The 26307-nt window shown below is 43.6% G+C and overlaps 1 protein-coding gene across 1 annotated transcript; it reads left to right on the forward strand.

Moving 5' to 3' along the window:
- Positions 1-21830: 21830 nt before the first annotated feature.
- On the forward strand, positions 21831-24126 carry LOC138927998 (uncharacterized). Its single transcript, XM_070283876.1, has 4 exons — positions 21831-22252; positions 22349-23357; positions 23454-23880; positions 23978-24126. Exons 1-4 carry the CDS (start codon positions 21831-21833, stop codon positions 24124-24126), a joined length of 2007 nt encoding a protein of 668 aa, XP_070139977.1.
- The last annotated feature ends 2181 nt before the right edge of the window (positions 24127-26307 follow it).

The following is a 26307-nucleotide window of genomic DNA, read 5'->3' on the forward strand; positions in this document are numbered from 1 at the left end:
CTTTAATTGTTCATTTATCTCCAATGAGATATTTTGAACGTCAAATTCTAGCTCATATAGTGCTGACTCCAAGTTTAAGCTACATGCTCCTACTTCCTTTTTGCGGTCGGAAATATTTTGCCAAAGGAAATGTATTTTATCTTTCCTTATACGCAGGGTTTCGCGTTTCTGGCTCTGTATATCCCTATAAGTTTCCTCAAGGTAATCCCTAAGTTTCAAAATTTTCTGCTCTAAAAACGGATGCTTGTGATCCTCTTGACTACTTTGACTTTTCTTAACTGACTCCGCGATCTTTTCTCGAATTTGTCTAAAAGCATCAAATATTCGGTCATAACTCTTTTTGCTAAAATATTCATGGTCTATGGGGCCTAATCTAACTAGCATTTTGTGATTGGTTTGAGCTTCTCTCTCCAACTCATTCACATATTTTATTTCCTGACTTGGCAATACTACATCTCCATTTAGGATTTCCCCACAGACCTTATTAATTTCTGACTGCCTTTTCAGCAGGCTTAAAATTTGCTCGGACAACATCTTTTTTTTTATCAAAATTATCTTACTATTATAATTTTTTTTTAATCTTATAATTTTAGTATATAGTAAATTTGTGTCTTATCTTTTTCTGCCGCTGTCGTTCTTGCCGCTGCCGCCGTAGTCGCTGCCGCTGTAGTCGCTGCTGCGCAGTAGTCGCTGCTGCGCAGTAGTCGCTGCTGCGCAGTAGTCGCTGCCGCTGTCAGTTGTAGGATTTTTTGCTGCTGCGGCTGTAGTTGCTGCCGCTGTAGTCGTTGAGCCGTCGTAGGTTTTTGAACACTGCTTCACTTTTTTCGTTTTCTTTTTCGCCGAGCTCGATTTTGTTCTTTTTATTTTTATTTTTCTTTCCAATCAAAAAAAAATTTTTTATTTTAATGCACTTCTTTTTTCTTTAGCACATTCACTACTGATGTTTTCTTTTATTTTTTTCAAAAAAAAGGCCTCAGTACGCCTCCTAACCATATTTCAATGGTATCACATTCACTACTGATGTTTTTCTTTATTTTCAAAGAAAGGCCTCAGTACGCCTCCTAACCATATATTTCAATGGTATTACAGCAACCTTTAGCTATGTCAAGCCTAAATGGTGCTTCAATTTAAACATAAAAAACTCTTTTGTGTCTTTTTGTTTTATAATATTATTCTCTGTTCCTTACCACGGGTGGGGGGAAACAAGAGATCTTTATTTTTGCAGCCTTAATCTTTTAAGGTGCTGGTTTAAAACTCTGAACCTCTTACCACAGGGGGGAAAGTTACAGAGCGGTCGAAGGACCAAAATGAAAGACCGCCCGAATTAGAGGATTTTAATTCAAAAACTACTCCAGATGTATTTTTTGCCAAAGCAGCCAGATCTTCTTTTGGTCCGCTAAATGCCCCCACGGGTATCTCCTACGCCGAAGCTCTAAGGACAGGTATGCAAAATCCACTCCCCTCAAACTCAGTAAATGCTCAGCAGGCCCCAGAGCAGCCACAAAACAACATGGAATCCATGATGGTGACCATGCAACAAAGCATGATGGAACTCATGTCATTTATGAAAACGACCATGCAAACGCTCGTCCAGAATCAGAATATGGTGATACAGCTGCTCGTAGCACAACAGTCAAAATAATCAATGTCCAATCTACGTATATCCACGTGGAATGCCAACGGCGTCTCACGGCATAAACTTGAACTAACACAATTTCTAAACGAAAACCACATCGACGCCATGCTACTGGTTGAAACGCACCTCACAAGCAGATACAACTTTCATATAAGAGGTTATACCTTCTACCGCACAGATCATCCAGATGGTAAAGCCCACGGCGGGACCGGCATCCTTATCAGAGAACGCATCAAACACCACTTCCACCAAAGGTTTGCAACAAATTACCTGCAAGCTACGTCCATTAAAGTGCAGTCAGGTAACGGCAACCTTTGCATTGCTGCTGTCTACTGCCCACCTCGCTTTACAATCTCTGAAGGCCAATTTATGGACTTTTACAACTCTCTTGGAGATCGTTATATAGCTGCAGGAGATTACAACGCCAAGCACACGCATTGGGGATCCCGCCTCGTGACCCCCAAGGGAAGACAACTATATAACGCTCTCATCAATGTGAGAAATAAACTGGACTACGTTTCCCCTGGTAGCCCCACCTATTGGCCAGCAGACCCCAGAAAGATACCTGATCTAATTGACTTTGCGGTGACAAAAAACATCCCACGCAATCTAATAAACGCCAAGGCCCTTCCGGACCTTTCTTCAGATCACTCGCCGCTATTGATAACCCTCCTTCAAAGCCCAGAAACTACGGATCGCTCTCACAGGTTGACGTCGCACAGAACAAATTGGATGAAATACAAAAAGTATGTGAGTTCCCACATAGAGCTAGCCCCCCAGCTCAATACTGAAGCCGACATCGACTCCACCACCTCCGCTCTGGAAGAGGTACTTGTGACTGCAGCCAGGATCTCAACACCACAACAGAAGGATGTGCAAAAAATCAAATTTAAAACGAACCTGCAGATTGAACAGCTTATCCAAGAAAAGAGGCGTCTGCGACGGGCGTGGCAAAACAATAGATCGCCATGCTCAAAGCAACGTCTAAATGAAGCCACACGCAAACTAAGCCGGGCCCTGAAGCAAGATGCCGAAAAAGCACAATTAAGATATATTGAAAAACTCTCGCCAACCAGCACAAAGCATCCCTTATGGAGAGCTCACCCAAACTTAAGCTCTCCGACTGAAACCATTACCCCGATTAGAAAATCATCTGGTTGTTGGGCCCGCAGCGACAAAGACAGAGCCGAAACTTTTGCCTCACACCTCCAGGGCGTTTTCCAGCCGAACCCTGCAGCACATCCATTTGAACTACCGCAAAAGCAAACTGAAACGGAATCTACTCCAACATCATTTCGTCCGAACGAGATCACGAAGGTCATCAGCGAACTGAAGCCGAAAAAGGCTCCCGGCGATGACCAAATAACTCAAAAAATGATAATTGAACTTCCGAATTGTGCTATTGAGGTCATCTGTAAAATCTTCAATGGGATCATAAGTCTCGGCCACTACCCAACTAAATGGAAAAAATCTATAATTATAATGATACCGAAGCCCGGAAAAGACCACACGATTCCATCATCATAAGTCTACTATCTTGCTTGTCCAAGTTATTTGAAAAATGCCTACTAAAGCGCATAATTCCTTATCTGGGAGCTCACAACATCATCCCAGCTCATCAATTTGGCTTCAGAGAAAAACATGGAACTATAGAGCAAGTTAACAGAATAACATCAGAAATTCGCACAGCCTTCGAACATCGAGAATATTGCAGTGCAATATTTCTAGACGTTTCTCAAGCATTCGACCGCGTCTGGCTCAATGGCCTCATGCACAAAATTAAAACACTCTTACCGGCATACACACACAAATTACTTGAGTCGTATCTCTACAACAGAGTCTTCGCAGTGAGGTGCAACGCAACAACATCCGGCACCTATTCAATCGAAGCTGGAGTTCCACAAGGAAGCGCACTTGGGCCTACCCTATTTGTCCTATACACAGCGGATATCCCCACAAGCGACCAGCTAACACTATCCACTTTCGCTGACGACACTGCGATCCTCAGCCGTTCCAGATGTCCAGTCCGGGCAACAACACAGCTCGCCAACCACCTCAAGGTAGTCGAGAAGTGGCTATCTAATTGGCGTATTAAAATAAATGAACAAAAGTGTAAGCACATAACGTTCACTCTCAACAGACAAACATGCCCCCCGCTCTACCTGAACAGCACACTGATCCCCGAAGTCAACGTGGTAACGTACCTGGGCGTCCACCTGGACCGACGCCTGACATGGCGAAGACATATTGAATGCAAGAAAATTCATCTAAAACTAAAAGCCAGCAGCCTCCACTGGCTCATAAACTCCCGATCGCCCCTGTGTCTGGACTACAAGGTCCTGCTCTACAACTCCACACTGAAGCCAATATGGACGTATGGCTCCCAGCTCTGGGGGAACGCGTGCAGTACTAATCTAGACATCATACAGCGCGCCCAATCAAAAATCCTGAGAACTATCACTGGGGCACCATGGTATATTCGCAACGAACACATCCACAGGGATCTCGGCATTCCTGCAGTTAAGAACGAAATAGAAAAACAAAAAGCGTCCTACAAGGAAAAACTCTCCACCCATCCAAATCCTTTAGCAAGGGACTTGATACGAGTTTCCAGAAGAAGCCGCCTACTACGTAACGACCATCCAACCCAGCCATAATTAGTCAGGGCCATTTTCTCTGTACCAGTCTCATGACTGCTAGTTAGGTAGTATTGTAAGATTTGATACACTTATTGTTAGTCTCATAAATGAGAAGATTCAATAAATAAAAGCAAAGCCTAAAAAAAAAAAAAAAAAAAAAAAAAAAAAATTAGAGGACGTCTTCATACGGAGTTATTGTTTCAAACTGGTTTATTTCATTCCAATCCTAGCTTATATAGCTAACATGAGAATGTACATTTAGATATTAGTTCTAGACCCACGCATCGGACAGTTCCCGGTCGTGAGAAATATTTTAAGTACGATAAGGGTGCAAACAGTCACCCCGAAAGAACATATCTTAAACAAACCCAGACCGCTCGCAGGAGGTCATATTTCGGGTTACTTGTTACATAGGCTTAAGTGGCGGTTGTATTAATAGATAGATATGCACATACCAGTGCTGCGGCAGAGCTCTGCTGCTGGGATTTAATCGCTAACAGATGCTTCTTATCTATAACCGTGTTCATGTTTGAACAGTCAGTTTTTAACTTTTTAGGATAACCTAATCTGGAGAAAATTTCTTTCATGGCTCCGATTAACGAAATGGATGAGATCGATTTAAGAAATTTGTATTCCATATACCTGGAGTAATAGTCGATGAAAACTAAAATGTGTTCGTGGTTTGGCAATGGTCCCAAAAGGTCGGTAGCTACATAAATCCATGGACCCTCTGGAAATGTTGTTCACTTCATCGCGGTGGGGTTTAAGACTTGCGATACCATTATGCAATCTCTGCAGGATTTGACAAATTTCTCCGCATCTCTATCTATTTGTGGCCACCATACCTTGGACCGTAATCGCCGTTTCATATCCGACTCGCCTGGATGACCTTCGTGTGCCAACGTTAAGATCGCCTGTCTTAACGACGATGGAATGACTATGCGGGTTCCTCGCATCATTATGGATCCAATTAATGAGAGTTCATGTCAGAACGGAAACAGACTGTTTGAAGATGATGCGTTCCACGATTCATCCTGCAGGCACGACATTGCATCTACTATCTCTTCGTCGAGAGTGCTTTTCTCTGCAATTTTAGTTATAGTCATAGACGACGGAGTCGCGTTTTCAACTACATGTAGAATGCTATGTTCGCCTTTCATGTCGTAGCAATACTCTGGGTTTATTTTACATAGACGCGAAAAAGTATCCGCAATGTTCTCCTTTCCAGCTTTAGGCCACGCGCACACTGGCAGCGGAAAGCGGAGCTGAGAGCGGAGCTGATAAGCGAGCTGAGAATTTCAGTGAAAATTTCTCAGTTCAGCTCCGCTTTCAGTGTGCGCGCTCTCATACAAGTAGTGTGTTTGTTTCAGAGAGCTGATAAGCCGTTAGCCGTCAGCTCCGCTTTCCGCTGCCAGTGTGCGCCTGGCCTTATACTTGACTACGAATTTGAAAGCTTGGAGGCGGAGGAGCCATCTATCGATCCTTGCCGGTGGCTTCGAAAATGGTTTGAAAATGGTCTCCAGTGGCTTATGATCGGTTATCAGTTCAAACTCTAAGCCCGCTAGATAGTAGAAAAATTTTTCTACTGCCCACACTAATGATAGACTTTCCTTTTCGGTCTGTGAATAGCGCTTTTCGACATCTGTCAGACTTCGACTAGCAAAAGATATTATTTTCCGCACCCCGTCTCCATGAAATTGTAGCAAAACAGCTCCTAATGCAACCGGGCTTGCGTCAGCAATTAGCTGTGTTTTGTGCTTTGGATCGAAGTACTGCAATTTTGGAATATCTGCTAGGCATGATTTGAGTCTGTCAAACGCATCCTGTTCCTCAAATCTGGGATAAACTTTCCCACATTTGTTACTAGCCCTAGAAAACTCCGGGTCTCTTCCTTGTTCTTTGGAGGACGAAAAGATTTAATTGTGTTAATCTTCTCTGGATCGGCCTCAATGCCTTGGCTCGATAATATGTGTCCCAAAAAGGTCAGTTTAGAGGCTTTGTAGACCCATTTCTTTTCATTTAATACCGCATTGTTTTCTTTTAGAATGCCTGAAACTCTTTCCAATGCCGCATCATGCTAATCCTCAGTTTTTCCAAAAACGATAATGTCATCGATGTAATTTAGGACATTCGTGGCTGCTGACAATACTTGCTCAAGTCTCCTCTGGAAAATCTCTGGCGCCGAGTTGACTCCAAACATCAATCGCTTATAACGAAATAGTCCTAAGTCCTAGTCGTCTAACTCGAGTTGGTGGTATGCATCCTTGAGGTCCAGCCTTGAGAAATATCTAGCATCTTTAAGTTGAGTCATGAACGCTTCAAATGTCGGCAAAGGATAATTTTCCCTCAGAATGGCTTGGTTTGCTCGCCGCATATCCAGGCATAATCGGATGTCCCCATTCTCTTTAAAAACCAGAACCATTGCACAGTGGTTGCGTCCATAGGCCAAAAATCAAAAAATCCACCTAAAAATATTAAGTCAAAATGTAAGCAAATCAGCTCTAAATTGTCCAAATTTTGCATTGGCAAACCAGTTTTTCCCGGAATTCTAACGGTACTTTCTAAAAATAGAATAGAATGCGTTAACTCGTGTTCAATTTAACAGGACAGCGACGTTAAAGTGGTTTTGCGGCACATCAAATCTGCACTTTAAAGTTAACAAACGTACTCAAATTATCTCCGATTTCAATTATTTAAAAAGGATTTTAAAGTTGAAGGTATTTTCTTTAATAAGTTTTTTTACTAAAATTAATTTGATTTATTTAGTATTTGTTATTATTTTTTTTAATTAATGCGAATTTTCAGTATATTGTGATCGTCATTTTGTCTGTTTAAGTAGATTTTTAGATATGTTGCCCCCCGATCCCCCCTTTATAAGTGTTATCAGGGTATTTGTCTATTTTTTAAGGTAATAAAAATGTTAAGTCTAGCTGCATATATTTGCATATTTGCCTATAATCTTAAAAATACTAACACAGGTGAGGGTAAGGTTTCTATTTTTTTTTTAGTTTTTTTTTTTTTTTATTTTAAACAAAGGTTTAATATCTTAAAATTATTGACTGAAAGTTTCACATTGATTATTACAAAATTAACGAAGTTATGGGTAGTTGAACGGAGGTCGTTTGGTGTTCGATATATCACAAAGTTTAAAGCGCTCTCCTGAAAAATGCCATTTGAAATATCGGTGTACACGATAATTCGAAATCTACATTACCAATGGATTTGAAATTTGGAACATATGTTCTTTAACTAATTCTACAGGTACTCAGGTAAAGCTTTTTTTAACTTATATTTTTTTATTCTATTTTTTTAAACAAATTAACTTAATTTTTTAGTTAAAAATCGGGGTTGGGGACTCAGGAGATTCGCTTTTTATCGTAAGCCTGTAAATATTTTTTTTAATACAAAAATTTAAAAAAAAGTCCAAATGTTATTTCATGATATGGTATTTAATTCATTAAGCTAACTCTAGCCGTTTCGCCAAAACATTTTTTTTTAAGTGGGCAGTTTTGCACCGAATTAATCTTACCCTCCCCCCCCCCACTAAAGCTGTGTACATTTGTTGCTAGACCAATAAAATACGCAATATATAAGTTAATATTATACCCTTGCAGGGTATTATAATTTCAGTCAGAAGTTTGCAACGCAGTGAAGGAGACGTTTCCGACCCCATAAAGTATATATATTCTTGATCAGCATCAACAGCCGAGTCGATCTAGCCATGTCCGTCTGTCCGTCTGTCCGTCCGTCTGTCCGTCCGTCTGTCCGTTTCTACGCAAACTAGTCCCTCAGTTTTAAAGCTATCTGAATGAAACTTTGCATATAGTCTTCTATATACTCTCACTGCTATATATGTCGGAACGGGCCGGATCGGACGACTATATCATATAGCTGCCATACAAATGTTCGATATATTTTTAGAAAAAAAATTATAACTTTGCTGTTTTTCAACATTTTTGCACCATTTTTTAGATATGACCATTTTATATTATTTCTGAATTTTGGTAAAAATTTTATGAAAATCAGACGACTATATCATATAGCTGCCATAGGAACGATCGGGAAATTAATAGAAAAAATATTATAGATTCGTTGTTTTTCAACGTATTTTCATCTACTCCGGGATATAAGCTTATTTTATTATTCTAGAATTTTGGTATAAATTTCAAAAAAATCGGACGACTATATCTTATAGCTGCTATAGGAACGATAGGGAAAGTAATAGAAATAATTATAACTTCGTTGTTTTTCAACGTATTTTCATCTACTTTGAGACATGAGCTTTTGGTATTATTTCAGAATTTTGGTAACAATAATTTGAAAATCGGACAACTATATCATATAGCTGCCATAGAAGCGATCCGTAGATGTAGAGAAAATGTAAGGCTGGGAATGTAAAACTGTAACTGTCAAACTGTAAACACTATAAATATAGAAAAAATGTTATGAAACTCTGTTTAGTGTCTGTTTTCGGCATTATAATTTATAATATAAATATCAAAACCAATCTGCAAGGGTATACAAACTTCGGCGTGCCGAAGTTAGCTTCCTTTCTTGTTTTTTAATTATTTTTCGACACTTATATTTCACCAATGTTCTCATTAAGAGTTAAAAAAAATTAAATGTAGGTCTTGGAAAACAATGATTTTATTAAAATTTTGTATGGGCGCTATAAGATATAGATATCCGATTTAAACCAAATTTGCTAAGAATATATAAACATACGCCAAACATATAATCTGTGAATTTGGTTTAGATATTTTGAAAAACAAAAAAGTTTTCCATACTAAATGTTAATTTTTAACAGATTGTTCCTATGGCAGCTATATGATATAGACGTGCTATATGGCCAATTTTTTGTGGACATACTTATAACATTTTTCTTGATTTTTATACCCTTGCAGGGTATTATAATTTCAGTCAGAAGTTTGCAACGCAGTGAAGGAGACGTTTCCGACCCTATAAAGTATATACATATATTCTTGATCAGCATCAACAGCCGAGTCGATCTAGCCATGTCCGTCTGTCCGTCTGTCCGTCTGTCCGTCTGTCCGTCTGTCCGTCTGTCTGTCTGTCTGTTTCTACGCAAACTAGTCCCTCAGTTTTAAAGCTATCTGAATGAAACTTTGCATATAGTCTTCTATATGCTCTCACTGCTATATATGTCGGAACGGGCCGGATCGGACGACTATATCATATAGCTGCCATACAAATGTTCGAAAAATTTTAAGAAAAAAAATTATATCTTGGCTGTTTTTCAATAATTTTGCATCATTTTTGAGATATAGCCATTTTATATTATTCCAGAATTTTGGTAGAAATTTTATGAAAATCGGACGACTATATAATATAGCTGCCATAGGAACGATCGGGAAATTAATAGAAATAAAATCATAGCTTCGTTGTTTTTCAACGCATTTTTATTTACTCTGAGATATACGTTTTTTTTATTATTCTAGAATTTTGGTATAAATTTCATAAAAATCGGACAACTATATCTTATAGCTGCCATAGAAGCGATCGGTAAATGTAGAGAAAATATAAAGCTGGGAATGTAAAACTGTAACTGTCAAACTGTAAACATAATAAGTATAGGTAAAATGTAATGAAACTCTGTTTTGTGAGTGTTTTCAGCATTTAAATCTATAAAATAAACATCAAAACCAATCTGCAAGGGTATACAAACTTCGGCGTGCCGAAGTTAGCTTCCTTTCTTGTTGGTATTAATTTCGTAACGATACATCAACTAGAAGTATTTTTGGCCGCGTCTCCATACAAGCCCAACCACCGTGCATTGGCGAAATCCAGGCACTGGGTCCATTTACAGGTTCAATGATATTTCGCTTCAATGCATCCTGGATTTTATCGCGAACCTTGTCTTCCAGCGCGACTGGTATCCTTCGCATGGGTTGTTGTACTGGCTTTATGTTATGATTTATTGCCAATTTGACTCTGTCCCCCTTCCACTTCGGAAAAACTGATACCTCCTGGATATGGTTCACCTGCAGTCCCAGCCGTAGTACATTCAACTTAATGGCCGATTCTCTTCCCAGCAATGACTGCTTCCCTTTTTCAATGACGAAAAAGGAGGCAATCATTTCCGCTTGTTTACCAACAGAAATTGGTGCCTCAAATACGCAAATTACATTTAATATTTGGTCTGAAGCATAACCTTTGAACTGGTTCTGTGAGTTTGGGCGAACGTTGAAAATTGTGGCTTCGTTCCTTTTCAGGATGACCCAGTCGTCTTGACAGATGAGATTATAGCGAGAACCAGAATCAATAATCATAGATATGTCTGCCCCACCAATCCGGCATTTAATCCATTCTCCTTGATCTTCGCAATTGATTTTGAAACAATTCTCCGTCTTTGACCTTTTAGTGGAGGAAAATGTTTCGTCTTGGCTTCTCGATGAAAATGTCCCCTTTTTAACTTCGTTTTACATTTACGTCCAAAATGGCCAAGGCGACCGCAACGATAACATTTCGACTGTCGAGCTGGACAAGTTGAGCAGTCATCTTTGTGGTCAACACGTCCACATCTCCCGCATTCGGAATTTCGCTGTGGTTTACTTGTCGAGACTTTATTTACCGGCTCCGCTGTATTCCTTGTCATCATCGCAGATTCCTTTTTTATTTCCTCGTCAATTTGACAATCCTGAATTACTTCATCCAATGAGTGTTTTTTCTCTAATAGTTTCCTTTTTAGGTCGCCCGACGCCCATGTATCGATTACTTTGTCTTTAAGGCAAATTTCTTCCATCTCAGCTTTTGTTGATCCAAACTCTCACTACTTAATTTGTTGTCTAAGACGCAGTACAAATTTTGCAAAGCTCTCGTCATCAGATGGAGTCAAACTCCTGAACATATGCCTTTCGAAGGACGAGTTTGTCTTTGGGGAGAAAAACGCTGTTAACTTGTCTACCAATACCTGGAATACATCGTTTTGTTCAACTTCGTTGAATTCGACCAAAACGTCGGGTAGTGAAAACGCTACTGCTTGTAGCTGCGTTCCACCTAGATGGAGTAGTTTCGTCCTCTTTTTCTTGGCCGCAGTAACTCCTCTGATTCCACGTAGATGTGGAATGCTCTCAACCATTTCTCCCACTCGCTACAAAGCAGTGCTTTGTCAATGCTTTCGCACAAGAATGGTTTAATGAATAATTCCGCGTTCATCTGAAATAAATTTTAAATTTCTTTCACTTAATCAGTTCCTTTAACATTTATATGTACATACATTGACCAACATTGATCAACATTTATACACATGTATCTGCCTTCTGGCTACTGCCCTTATTTTAGTTTTCCTTTCTTTTATTTTACCGTCTCTGACATTTGTCAGCTTAGTGGGTGCTTGTCTGTCTCTACTGCCCCTGACCTTGGTCAGCTTAGTGAGTGTGTGTGGCTAACTGCCTCTGAAAACTTATTTTCAGATTATTTTTTTTTTTCATTTTTTTTTTTTTTAACTGCCTCTGACTTTTGTCAGATTAGTTTGTGGCTAACTGCCTCTGATCTTTGTCAGATAATTCTTCACATTTTTTTTTATTTAACTGCCTCTGACTTTTGTCAGTTTAGTTTTTTCTGACAAAGATCAGAGGCAGTTGATCTTTGTCAGATAATTCTTCACCTTTTTTTTTTATTTAACTGCCTATGACTTTTGTCAGCTTAGTTTGTGGCTAACTGCCTCTGATCTTTGTCAGATAATTCTTCACATTTTAACGCCCCTACATTTTAATTTTCTTCCACATGTATGTATATCATGTATACCGTGTATTCTCTTTTTTTTTTTTGCGTTTAATAATTTATACACTTTCACTATTTTGTGTTTATTTACCTCGTCACCAATGTATTAACCCGGTTTTTCGCACCAATAATACAAATAATTACGTTCGTTTTACACGTATATTTTCTCGCTTTGCTCTGCACACTTTGCCTCGCCGAATAAGACTGACTTAGCTTTTACAATGACAGTCCCAACATAAATGTAAATCCAAAGCCAACTTGATTAGCCCTCTCGGAAGTACAGGTTCCTACACAGGGTATTTTAATTTTAGTCAGAAGTTTGCAACGCATTAATAGACATATTTCCGATCCTATAAAGTATATATGTAAGGTGTTGAGGTACAGCCTGGCAGCGAGTACACATTTTGCGTCGTTGGGGATGGCAATCAGCCAATCATGAGAGCAGCGAGTCCAAGAGGGGGAGTTGCAGAGTGGCGAGACAAGAAGAGAGGCAGTCGCAGAGAAAGGTCGTTAGAGGCAGTCGTGTTTCCGGAGCGATTATATTAAGTTTTTAAAGAAAGCCACTTGTTTAGGAGTGGGGTGGCTGGTAAATCCTCCGCAAAAGGATCAATAAAAGTTTATCCCACGAAGTAGAAAAACGCAGAAAATTCGGGGGTCGAAAAATGACATCGGCGGAGTGCCCGTAGCATACATATATTTTCGCATTCGATTCGGTACTAAACTTAGCTTAGCCTAAGGGCCCGCTGCCGGCCGAGAAGCCCAGCTTAACGGCGCGAGAGCGGAAGAGCGGGAGAACCGTGAATTAGAGCGGCGTAGCCGTCCCTAGAGGCGAGCGACGATCGGGAACACGGGAGCGTGCGATCGGGAATACCGAGGAGCGGAGAGCGGGTGAGCGTTGCTAAGCTGGAAGCGCTTGAGCTTTTGGACGCTCGGTGGGCAGAGGGGGAACAGGGGGCCTCCTGGCGTGAACATTCTCCCCCCCCTTGCAATCACTCGGGTTGCAATAAACCCGTGCAGCACTATGGTGTGGAGGAGCGTGAAGTCGCATCAGATCGCACCGTAGGACGCTGATGCCGGAGCGACGAGTGGGGCGAAGGACGAGTACCATGGAGAGGCGGATGATTGCCATGGAGAGGCGGATGATGATTAGGAGGCGTCGGAGGCCGTGAACAGGACGCATCGAAGCTGATCGGTACTGAGCGCTAGAAGACGTCGACCTTTCCGTAGCGGATGAACCAGGATGGCAGACTCGGCAACGGTAGGACTAAGAACCTCGAGTACGTCTGCCTTCCAGAGCGATCGCGGTGTGTGGAAGCCCTCGTAAGTGATCTGGATGAAAGAGGATGACATGGAGATGAGTAATGGTCAAAACATGAAGAAATGAAGTAGAACTACAAGTATGGGGGAGACCGATGCTGCGAGCGGAGTGGATGCTCTGGACGGTCATGCGGATGCAGGAGAGTGTGATGGTGCTGATTGCACGTCTTGCATCGGTCACCACTGCGGCAGGTTCCCTCGGAATGTTCGTGGGCCAAACAGTTAGAACAATAGCGGTGGTCGAGAACCGCACGAAGCCTCTTCTCAGCGCTGAGTTTGAGGAACTGTTGGCATTTCCGGAGCGGATGGTTCCCTTGGCAGACTCGGCATTGGTAGGAAAAAATACCTCGTGAACGTCTGCTCTTGCTGTCGTGGTACGGAACCCAGTAATTGGAGGAATCGGCAGAAGTGGTCACTCGTGTGGAGAACGAGGAAACCCTTTGGATGGGTGCAGGTCGAGGACTAGATGGAGCGGAGGGTCTTGGAACGCTAGTAGTTGGATTGTCGCGGTGCAGCAGAGAGTGATGCCGGCTGTGGCACTTAAAGCAGGAATGGGCACTAGTACAGTCCCGTTGCTGGTGCCCTCGCGAAAAACAATTTAAGCAGAGTTGCTTTTTTCGGATGAAGTCTGTCCGCTCATTGACATTCATGTCCAGGAAAAACGGGCATATACGGATAGGGTGGTCCTCTCTGGAACATAGATTACACCTTCTCGGTGTTGGAGCCACCCTAACTTCGCGTGAATCGAGCCTACGCACCGGTGGATTAGCATTTGATGACCTTGGCGGAAGATACCCAGAGCCGCTAGGCCTGACGTCGTCGATGGCCTCTAAAGTGCGATGGCGCTCAGTCAGAAATGCGTCCAACGCCTTCCAGGTCGGAATTTCGGCTTTATTGCGAATTGATTGCTCCCACAAGGAAAGCGTAATTTCGGGAAGCTTCGAGGAGACCATATACACAAGAAGGCAGTCCCACGCCTCGACTTCAATGGAGGATATTTGTAAGGCGGTCAAACAAGTTTGAACTGTGCCTTGCAGCTCTCTTAGAGCAACTCCGGATTCTTGAGGAACAGCCTGGATGTTAAAAAGAATCTTTAACTGACTGTTGACTAACAAGCGCTTATTTTCGAAGCGGTCGGAAAGGCTGCTCCATGCTGAGACGAAACCCTCGTTGGTCAGAGGGGCCTTTGAAACGATGGCATGAGCATCGCCGCTTGTCTTCGAAAGTAGGTGGAATAACCTCTCCACAGGCGTAAGTCGGGAATTATTAATGTAAATCGCCGTGAAGAGGTCCCGGAAGGTGGGCCACCGAAGATAATCGCCTGTGAAGACCTCGGTGTCCACTGGTGGCAATCGACAACCCATGGACGGGAGTGTGGGCGCAGGGGCGGAAGCCTGAATAGACTGGGAGGCGGCCTTGTCGATAATTTCCTGCAGCTGTACAAGACACCTCGAATATAAGGAGTAGCACTCACTGTACTTGGATTCAAGCTCAGTGGCGGTGGCTGTACTGTCGGAGGACACGGAAAGAAGATCGGAGCAGCTTTCATAGCTTTTCTCCACCTTGTCCCACAGGGCCCGAATTTGGTCCCGATGGATCCGGCACATGGCGGGGGAAAACCTCTCCGTGTCAGGAGCGCTCGGAATGTGGATGTTAGCTTCGAATTGGCTAACACGGGCTGTCGTCGAAATGAACTTTCGCAGGGCGATGTCTAGGGCATTTTGAGCCATTTTGGAAACCGACTGAGTGAGTCTTGGCGAAGGAACGGGACCAGAATCGACGGACTTGTCGCTTTTTGCCCTTGGGTTGGCAGTGGTTTTTTGTTGTTTCCAGTAGACAAACTCAATTTGGGACTCGGCGGATCAGCGGTTGTCAACTGACCTGAGCGAAGGATGCCTGATTCGAAGTGGAAAGCAGAGTCGGCAACCAGAACGTAGACCGTACTGTCCGTGATCGTGGTGGAGTAGGAAGCAGAGATGTCTATATATATTTCGTGGCTCGGAAGGGGAGTTTGTCTAAATTGGAAAATTAATTTATTAATTATAGTCCGTGATAACAAAAAAAATTAATTAATTATTAATGTCGGAAATAATTAATGTGAATTATTTACATATTTGCACGTAATTAATACGGAGCCGGAAAGGCGGAATTAAAATATAAACCTTGGCTTTGACTCGGGGAAAACTCACTGGGCTATGCCGTCGGCAAAGCAGTGCATAAGTGAGGCGCCTATGAGAGACGAAAGGAACAGAAACCGAAACAACAACAACAACAGCACGGCTGATGCGGCGGTTAGTGCGGGGGTCCGAAAACAACCATAAATCGAAGTTTGGTTTAAGAAAAGCCGTCGGCAAAACACAGCCTAAGTGAAGAGCTCAGGAGAGAGACCAAAACGGAACTTGAGGAGCAACAACAATAACAACACGTTTGCTGCGGCGGTTATGTGGATGTGGAGACAAAATCTTGGTTATTTTTGTTATTGTTTGATGGTTATTTAATTCCTGTATGTAAGGCAGAAAATATAAATACGTATGCAATTGTATGAGCCTGCAAAATATGTATGGAAAAGTTGTCTTTATTTTGTACAGTGGAAACCCGATAACGGAACTGCTGAGGGCGTACAAAAAAATATTGAAGGCAGAAAATATATTTTATATATTGGCATAAGTACAGTAGAGCGTCGAGAAGTGGACTGTATTATTTGAAGTTGAAGGAATTGTGTTCAAGAAAATATCGAGGCGGCGGGAAACACAGTGACCGAATATACATATGAGAATAAAATCTCGGGTAGGGGGCCGAATTCGGCAACACGAAATATTCACTGTAGAATTTTCACTGCCGCGGCGCTCGACTTGAAACACACTTTCACTTATTTTATTATTATAATTTTTTATATATTGTTCGGCTGAAGGTTGAGGATGTCAATTACCACTATAAGTAAGTGACCAACCAACTCGCGGAGTAATGCGCGCCGATTTACATTACATGTATGTATGTCAAGACCGTTTTATCCGTTAATGTACGGCCGAGTATTGGGATGTATGTAACATATGTATGTACGGAGAAATGTACAACGGGTCCGAAGAAGTGGAAGAAAAAACGGCGATAATTATGCCGTTGCAGAACGAAGTGCAGGCAAATGGACGTGGGGAAAATTGGCTTTGGAAATGATTTTTAAGTTGTCTAATTGCCGTGGTGTCGGAAAACTCGGACTAGGAGTTGACAAAAATATCGTCTGCAGGTTGAGTGAAATTTAAATTTCGGACAACTGTTGACGACCGGCAATTAGAGACGGGAGGAAACTTTTTACTTATCTTTTCTGCGGCGGCACCACCAAGCTGCTGGAAAAAAAGGATTCCAGGACGATATCCTTATCCGGCTCGAAGGACCATGTTTAGGAGTGGGGTGGCTGCTCAATCCTCCGCAAAAGGATCAATAAAAGTTTATCCCACGAAGTAGAAAAACGCAGAAAATTCGGGGGTCGAAAAATGACATCGGCGGAGTGCCCGTAGCATACATATATTTTCGCATTCGATTCGGTACTAAACTTAGCTTAGCCTAAGGGCCCGCTGCCGGCCGAGAAGCCCAGCTTAACGGCGCGAGAGCGGAAGAGCGGGAGAACCGTGAATTAGAGCGGCGTAGCCGTCACTAGAGGCGAGCGACGATCGGGAACACGGGAGCGTGCGATCGGGAATACCGAGGAGCGGAGAGCGGGTGAGCGTTGCTAAGCTGGAAGCGCTTGAGCTTTTGGACGCTCGGTGGGCAGAGGGGGAACAGGGGGCCTCCTGGCGTGAACACCACTAAAGTCGCTAAAGTCGCCTAAAGTTGTTCATTAAAGAAAGAAACAAAAAGTTTATGTTATTCCCACACACTTATTATAAATCATCTCACAATTACCATTACATATCTAAATAAATTACATACTTAACATTACAAACTCTACATTTGGGGGCTCGTGCCGGGTCTGAGTAAAGAAACTGGTGAAGAGACACGATCGAACAAAAACAAAGAAGAACTCAGTATTCGTTATGCGGAATTTGGTCGCGGATATAGACACAGAATTGTTCCAAAATGACGCATCGAACCCCGGCAAGAAATAGAAAAGAAATACAGGAATAGGAAAAAGGCGAAGATGAACAGCACGATACAGTGGTAGAGAAAGAAGAAAAGAACGTATTGGAAGTTTCAGACATGCAGAATAAAATCGACAATATATTGCAGTTGCTGTCATTAAACATTCAAGTTGACGAACAACAAAATAACCGCGCTAAGCCTTAAATTGATAATTTTGAGAAGGTGGTCAATGATTTTGACGGCCAATTAGTGCAGCAGTGGTTAAACATTTGAAAAAAATTTAAATGCATACGATCTCACCCTCACCCTCACCCTGAAACAAATGTATGTACAATCCAGAGGCATGATGACGGGCGCGGCCAAATTGTTTTTGCAGTCTGTGTGTGTGAGCGAGTATCAAGAACTAAAGAGAGTACTGATTGACGAGTTCGCTTGCAGCACCAACAGTGCCGACGTGCATCGCCTGTTGCAGGAGGAAAAAAAAAAGCGAGACATTCCATGAGTACATATTAGATTTACGTCAGACAGCAGCGGCATGAAATGTAGAGGAAGCAGCAGCAGGCTTTTTGATATAAAGAACGAGTATAAGGCTATACTTTATTCGTGCTAGACGTACAAATCTCTCAGAGAGCAGTATTACATTATAACGCAGCGGGACTATAATCCGCGCAGTTCATGGAACAAGAGGAGTGCATCACCTTTTGAACAACAGACAAGAAAGGAATTTTGTTTCAAGTGTGGTTCAGCAGAGCATAAACGGTCATATTGCCAAAAATTGTCCGATTGTAGAGCCAAGTGTTCGCAAGGTTGTCGACCAAAGTCGTTTTAAACTGATCTCTGTAAATGGAGTCGAAATTGATTGCTTAATCGACACGGGATCGGACGTATCGCTTGTCACCAAGAATCTTGCTAAAAAAAATTGAAAACATTGAAATTTACAAAAGTGCGTCTTTGTTAAATGGTCTGGGCCAGAAGAAAACAAAGCCAATTGGTTTTATTACCGCAGATGTGGTTGCAGACTAGTTACTCACACAACTAAAAAAATATTTTTGGTTATGCCCGATGACGTGATGGATTGTGGAGCTTTGCTAGGACATGACTTTACTAAAAAGTTTAAATTTTGCTGCGACGACATTGGCTTCAAGTTAAGAGGTTTGGGAGCTGAACAAAAAGAATAAGATGGGTTTGGCTCTGATTTTTACAATACTGTAGAAGCATCAAATTTGTTTACTGTTTCCAGCCAGCATGAAGAAGCTGTGACAAAACTCATCGAAAAAGTCCAGCAGATGCCATCAAAACCTTCAAAGCTGAAGATTACCCCGGATGGCGTAATAAAACTATTTCACCAGTCACCATCTCGTTTCTGTGCGAACGACGCAGAGGCGGCTAAGAAACAAATCGATGAATGGTTGGCCAAAGGGATAATACGAAAGTCAGCATCAAACGTAGCCAGCAGAATGGTGGTAGTCAAGAAGAATGACGGTACCGTGTCTTCGTGTCTGTATTGACTACAGAAAAATAAACAGCATGGTATTAGCGGATAGTTTTCCTGTACCTCTTATAGAAGAAGTATTGGAAAAACTACAAGAGGCCGCATTTTTCAACGCTGGATCTAGAGAATGGTTTTTTCCACGTGGCTGTGTAGGAGGCTAGCAAGCCGCTAACTGCCTATGTAACAAAAGGACTCTATGAATTTAACAGAACTCCATTCGGTTTTAAGAATTCACCGGCTGCATTTATCAGATTTGTCAACCACATATTTCAGGACCTGATCAACGACGATGTTATGCAGTTGTATATGGATGATGTTATTGTATATGCAGCCACAGCTGACGATTGCATGCGGAAAACCAGACGCGTACTAGAGACAGCAATGCAGTTTGGACAGAAGATCAAATGGAAGAAATGTAGTTTTATGCAATCCCGTATACATTTTTTGGGACATACTGTGGAAAAGGGAAGGATATGGCCAGGCGAAGAAAACACATCAGCAGTAAATAGATTTAAAACGCCTAAAAATATACGAGCGGTGCAGTGATTTCTCGGATTAACTGGTTTCTTCAGAAAATGTATTCCAGGTTACACATATATTGCCCGACCGTTAACTAACCTCCTCAGGAAGTTCGTCGAATTCCAAATAGGAAATCCAGAATTGGAATCACTTCAGGAGCTCAAGAAATTTTTGACCTGCGAACCGATCCTACACATATACTCAAGAAGAGCATACACTGAGCTGCACACTGATGCATGTAGGGACGGATTTGGGGCAGTTCTTCTGCAGATATTTGATGGTCAACTGCACCCTATCTACTTCTGGAGTTAGAGCGCGGGCCTCGGGCTGCGTTGCCGAACACTCGGATCGGCCGCTGCCGCTCTCTCGCTCTCGCTTAGCGAAGTCAGCGGGCGGGAGCGCGGCCGTTTGCTGAAGTTTTAGTTCCATGTATGCAGCGAAATAAAGCTGATCGACTACGCTGAGATTACCCACGACGCCCCCGTTTTTTTTATTTCTACTTCGCCACTACTTCGCTCGCGCCGTGTGAATTTTCCATCTTCTAAAACTCCACTTTTCCCGAAGGAAGGAAGCGCCGCCCCCATCATTTTGGTCCATCAGAGCCGGATTTTTTGGATTCCGGATTATTTTCAACTCCGCCCCACCAGCAGTTATCGGCGTTTTTTCCAAAGATAAGTACGAGCATTCCGTCTCCCCCCCTCTCTGCCGATCTTCAGCAGTGGTCCGAACATTGAATTTCGTTCACTCTGCTGCAAGATTTTCCGTGTCGACTCCAAGTCCGAGTTTTCCTGACACAACGGCAGTTGAGAAATTTCCATTCCTCCATTCTCGTCGTTTCGTGGAAATTTTCAATCCGCTTCCGCTTTGTGTGTGTCGCCATATTCCTGGTTTTTTTCGATTCTCGGTTCCTCCGTTGCTCCGGTGTACATACACACATACTCGCGCGCCAAATATCGGCATCTCCGCAAAGTCAAAAGGCAAAGTGAAATTGTGTGGTGAAGAAAAATAAAGGCATAATTAATATTCGGCATCCGGAAAGTAATTGTTTCGGGAGTTCCCTGTTCGCCGAACAGTTCGCCGCTGCCGCGATATTTTTTTTGTGTGCAATTTTTTTCTCCACATAATTTGTGCTATTCCGCCAATCCAAATACAGTCCACTTCTCGAAGCTCCACTGTGAAACACAAGCCTTACACATACACATATATTTCCATATGCATGCATGCCCATACAATATTTTATTTATTTATTTATTTAATGCTAACTAATAGTTATAAACTAAAAGTTAACAAAGGATAATGAGCCCATACAATATATTTTCTGCCTCCTACACAGGAACGACCAATAAATAAACTATAAAAAATTCAAATAAAATAAATTAAAATAAAATTAAAATATATATATATATATAAAACGCAACAAAACAACAAACGTTTAGGACAAAACGGCAAATCAATTCACGGGTGCGATTACGACTGTGTTTTTTTTTTCCGCCTTTTCCAAATTAACCTGTGTTTTTTTATTGGGGTTGTTTTTGCCGGCGGCAGAACCCAGTGCCCGTGTTCTTCCAAACAAAAGCCAAGGTTTTAATTCCACCTTTCCGGCTCCGTAATAATTTTCCGAATTATTAATTAGTTATTTGCGGCCAATAATTTTGCGAATTCTTAGTGGATTATTTGCGGCCAATAATTTTCCGAATTATTAACTAATTATTTGCGGCCAATAATTTTTTTCGAATTATTGGTGGATTAATTCATTTATTGCGGGAAGAAACCAAACATTCGTGGGTCTCGGTTTAGTCCTGTTCTGGGCCGACCAAAGCCGGATACAACCTTCTCATCCGAGACACCTAAATACAGAAATTTTGTTCCTCGACATTCCGGTCGACGTTCGTTGTTTTATTTATTTTTTGTCCAAGTCGGCGCCCGACGCCCTTACTTGAGTGACTTCCTCCTTCACGAGTTTTCGTCAATTCTTTTCTCGGTGGTGCCCGAGGCTCTCAGAACCTGAGCCCGGCATTTAATTCTTGAATTCACCCGCGGCATCCACTAGCAGTGTGACCGTAAGCGAGCACATTGTGTTCTCCGAGTGCGGGATTTTCTAGGATATTTTGTACTGCATAAGTTATACAATTCCGCGGCTTCTGGCAGTTCCTATTGCGCCCCTTTGCCAAAGTGACCCCAAGTTCCATTCCAAAACTTGTTTTCCGTCACGTTTTCGAACCATTGAGTTCGGGACTTGTCCGTTTCCTGCGGCGACCAACTGATTCGCGACCCATTCGACTTCGAGGATGCCCACGGGAGACGAGGAACAGACTCCTCTGATTCCGGCAATTACTCTGGAAGGGTCCCAGTCCGTATCTCCTCGACCTGATCCAGTACCTCATCCAGATCTACTCGGTCGGTAGCCAAGATGGCTCAATCGGCACTCGATATCGCCCTCCGCAAGTTCATTTCCACAACGGACCGTGTGAGCCATTTCGAGGCTGACATCAACACTCCGAGCGCCCCTGAAACCGATAGATTTTCCCCCGCCATGTGCAAGGTTCATCGGGATCAGATTCGGGCCCTGTGGGATAAGGTGGAGAAGGGCTATGAAAACGGCTCCGACCTACTTTCAGTGTCCTCCGACCGTACAGCCACCGCCACTGAGCTTGAATCCAAGTACAGTGAGTGCTACTCCGTATATTCGAGGTGTCTTGTACAGCTGCAGGAAATTATCGACAGGGCCGCCGCCCAGTCCACTCCGGCTTCCGCCCCTATGCCCACACCCACGTCCATGGGTTGTCGATTGCCACCAGTGGACACAGAAGTTTTCGCTGGCGATTATCTTCGGTGGCCCACCTTCAGAGACCTTTTCACCGCGATATATATTCACAACTCTCGCCTCACACCGGTGGAAAAGTTGTTCCACTTGTAATCCAAAACAAGGGGCGATGCGCACGCCATCGTAGCCAAAGCCCCTCTGACAAATGAGGGCTTCATCTCCGCGTGGCAAAGCCTCACCGACCGCTTCGAGAATCGGCGGCTACTTGTCAACAGCCAGTTGAAAATCCTTTTCAACATTCAGGCTGTCCCCCAAGAGTCCGGAGCCGCTCTAAAAGAGCTGCAAGGCACCGTCCAGAGTTGTCTGACAGCCTTAGAGATGTCCTCCATTCAAATCGAGGCGTGGGATTGTCTCTTAGTGTATATGGTTTCCATAAAGCTTCCCAAAATCACACTTTCGATGTGGGTGCAATCCATACACAACAAAGCTGAAATTCCGACCTGGAACGAGTTAGATTCGTTTCTGACAGAGCGGCATCGCAATCTGGAAGCGATCGACGACATCAGGCCTAGCAATTCAGGGCAAATTCCGCCAAGACCGACGGCTGCGAGCGCCCCAGTGCGCAGGCTGAATTCCTACGAGGCCAGAGTGGCTCCGGCCCCAAGAGGGTGCGATCTCTGTTCGAGGGAGAACCATCCAATTCGCCTATGTCCGCGTTTCCTTGAAATGGATGTAGATGGTCGCTCCGACTACATTAGGAGAAAGCAGTTTTGCCTGAACTGCTTTGCAAGAGGGCACCAGCAGCGGGATTGCACTAGTGCCCATAGCTGCTTGACGTGCCGCAGCCGTCATCACACCCTTCTGCACCGCGATAATCCCTCCGCGACCGCACCAAGTCCGACGGCGCCACCCAGGCCTCGACCGGCGCCTACTCCTCAGGGCACGAGCTCCGCTCAAGATCACACTGATGTGCAAGTGTGCTTTGCTTCCGGCTCAAGAGCCGTTCTATTGGGCACAGCCCTCATTAACATTTGCCATTCAGGCCGCGATTTCCAAGCGCGAGGCTTAATCGACTCTGGGTCCGAGGCAACCTTCATCACGGAGAGGTTGTTCCGTCAAATTAGCCCAACATTTACGCCAGTTCAGACCAGAGTGTCTGGTCTCAACGAGTCAGTTGCCGCCCAATCCACCAAGCTCTGCACTCTCGCCATCCGTGCGCCTTCCTGACCCGGGCTGCAGCTGGAAACTGCAGCTTATGTTCTTCCGCAGTTAGCCGGGAAGCTCCCCTCGTATCCGGTTCCACGAGACCTACTGAAGGAACTTCCTGACGTCCCGCTTGCTGATCCAACGTTCTTCGAGAGCTCCGAAATCGACGTCCTTATTGGAGCTGACATTCTTCCGTCCGTGCTTCTAGGCGGCTCCAAGAATAACATTTTCGGCTCTCTCCTGGCGCAAGAGACGATTTTCGGATGGGTGCTCTCAGGCCCAGTGTCTTCAGAGGCCACGAGCGGCGTGTCTGTGTTCTCGACACGAATTTCCGTCCAGTCAAACCGCTCGGTGGACAAATTCCGTCCCATTCGCAGTGCTGCTGTCTTGGAAATTTCAAATTCGCACACCATCGACCATAGCGAAGGTCGTCCCTTTCCCGATGGAAGCGCCCGTCTGCCCGCAAGAACCAGTCGCCTGTCACTCCGATGTTATATGTAACTGTGGTGTCGTAGCTCTATTCCGTGTTCCAAATCGCAAGGGTTCTATTAGTAATTCCGATTTTTATCTCCGTCCTATTCCGCCAGTAATAGCCAACCGCATGTCTCCACATCCACGCAGCGCCATAGAGCTGGAGCGCAGATGTACTCGAGGTTCCAGTTCCTACCGATGCCGAGTCTGCAACAAGATCCATCCGCTCAAGATCCGTCGCCGATTTCTCCGACCAGCGAGGTGATTGCTGCACCTATCCGAACAGCCAATGGATCCGCGCCAGTCGCGCCAGGAGGCGCGACGGTCCCGGAGCGCCGGTGCCCGGCCTCGGAAGTCTACTGCTGCTCCTCGGACCTTGTCTCCACGGCAATCTTCAGCCGCTCCTCGGCCCTCGTCCGGCACTCCGCGGCGTTCTGCAGCCGCTTCTCTTCCATCGTCCGGTACGGGATTATTGCAACCCGAGTGATTGCAAGGGGGGGGGGGAGAATGTTCACGCCAGGAGGCCCTGTTCCCCCTCTGCCCACCGAGCGTCTGAGCGTCCAAAAGCTCAAGCGCTCCCAGCGTAGCAACGCTCGCCCGCTCTCGCCCTCTTGCTCTCCCGCGCTCGCTCTCCCGCAGCGCTAAGCGCTTTCGCACTCTCGAGCGCGGGCCTCGGGCTGCGTTGCCGAACACTCGGATCGGCCGCTGCCGCTCACTCGCTCTCGCTTAGCGAAGTCAGCGGGCGGGAGCGCGGCCGTTTGCTGAAGTTTTAGTTTTAGTTCCATGTATGCAGCGAAATAAAGCTGATCGACTACGCTGAGATTACCCACGACGCCCCCGTTTTTTTTATTTCTACTTCGCCACTACTTCGCTCGCGCCGTGGGAATTTTCTATCTTCTAAAACTCCACTTTTCCCGAAGGAAGGAAGCGCCGCCCCCAACAGAAACAAAAAGTTTATGTTATTCCCACACACTTATTATAAATCATCTCAGAATTACCATTACATATCTAAATAAACTATATACTTAACATTACAAACTCTACAATTGGGGGCTCGTGCCGGGTCTGAGATAACCAATTAAGTGTCGAAAAACGTAATGAACAGAGTTAAAATAATTAAGTGAATGTCTTAAAGAAAGAAGAACAGAAGTTGTGAAATTCATTTAATAGAAAGAAACTGCGCATTAATTTGATATGTGAACAGACAAGATTGAACAAGAATAAAGAAACTGGTGAAGAGACACGATCGAACAAAAACAAAGAAGAACTCAGTATTCGTTATGCGGAATTTGGACGCGGATATAGACACAGAATTGTTCCAAAATGACGCGTCGAACCCCGGCAAGAAATAGAAAAGAAATACAGGAATAGGAAAACGGCGAAGATGAACAGCACGATACAGTGGTAGAGAAAGAAGAAAAGAACGTATTGGAAGTTTCAGACATGCAAAATAAAATCGACAATATATTGCAGTTGCTGTCATTATAAATTCAAGTTGACGAACCCGCGCTAAGCCTTAAATTGATAATTTTGAGAAAGTGGTCAATGATTTTGACGGCCAATTAGTGCAGCAGTGGTTAAACATTTGAAAAAAATTTAGATGCATACGATCTCACGCTCACCCTCACCCTGAAACAAATGTATGTACAATCCAGAGGCATGATGACGGGCGCGGCCAAATTGTTTTTGCAGTCTGTGTGTGTGAGCGAGTATCAAGAACTAAAGAGAGTAATGATTGACGAGTTCGCTTGCAGCACCAACAGTGCCGACGTGCATCGCCAGTTGCAGGAGGAAAAAGAAAAGCGAGACATTCCATGAGTACATATTAGAATTACGCCAGACAGCAGCGGCATGAAATGTAGAGGAAGCAGCAACAGGCTTTTTGATATAAAGAACGAGTATAAGGCTATACTTTACAGTATTACGTTATAACGCAGCTGGACTATAATCCGCGCAGTTCATGGAACAAGAGGAGTGCATCACCTTTTGAACAACAGACAAGAAAGGAATTTTGTTTCAAGTGTGGTTCAGCAGAGCATAAACGGCCATATTGCCAAAAATTGTCCGATTGTAGAGCCAAGTGTTCGCAAGGTTGTCGACCAAAGTCGTTTTAAACTGATCTCTGTAAATGGAGTCGAAATTGATTGCTTGATCGACACAGGATCGGACGTATCGCTTGTCACCAAGAATCTTGCTAAAAAAAATTGAAAACATTGAAATTTACAAAAGTGCGTCTTTGTTAAATGGTCTGGGCCAGAAGAAAACAAAGCCAATTGGTTTTATTACCGCAGATGTGGTTGCAGACTAGTTACTCACACAACTAAAAAAATATTTTTGGTTATGCCCGATGACGTGATGGATTGTGGAGCTTTGCTAGGACATGACTTTACTAAAAAGTTTAAATTTTGCTGCGACGACATTGGCTTCAAGTTAAGAGGTTTGGGAG

This window comes from Drosophila kikkawai, chromosome 2R (genome assembly GCF_030179895.1).
Source record: "Drosophila kikkawai strain 14028-0561.14 chromosome 2R, DkikHiC1v2, whole genome shotgun sequence".
Taxonomy (NCBI): Eukaryota; Metazoa; Arthropoda; class Insecta; order Diptera; family Drosophilidae; genus Drosophila; species Drosophila kikkawai.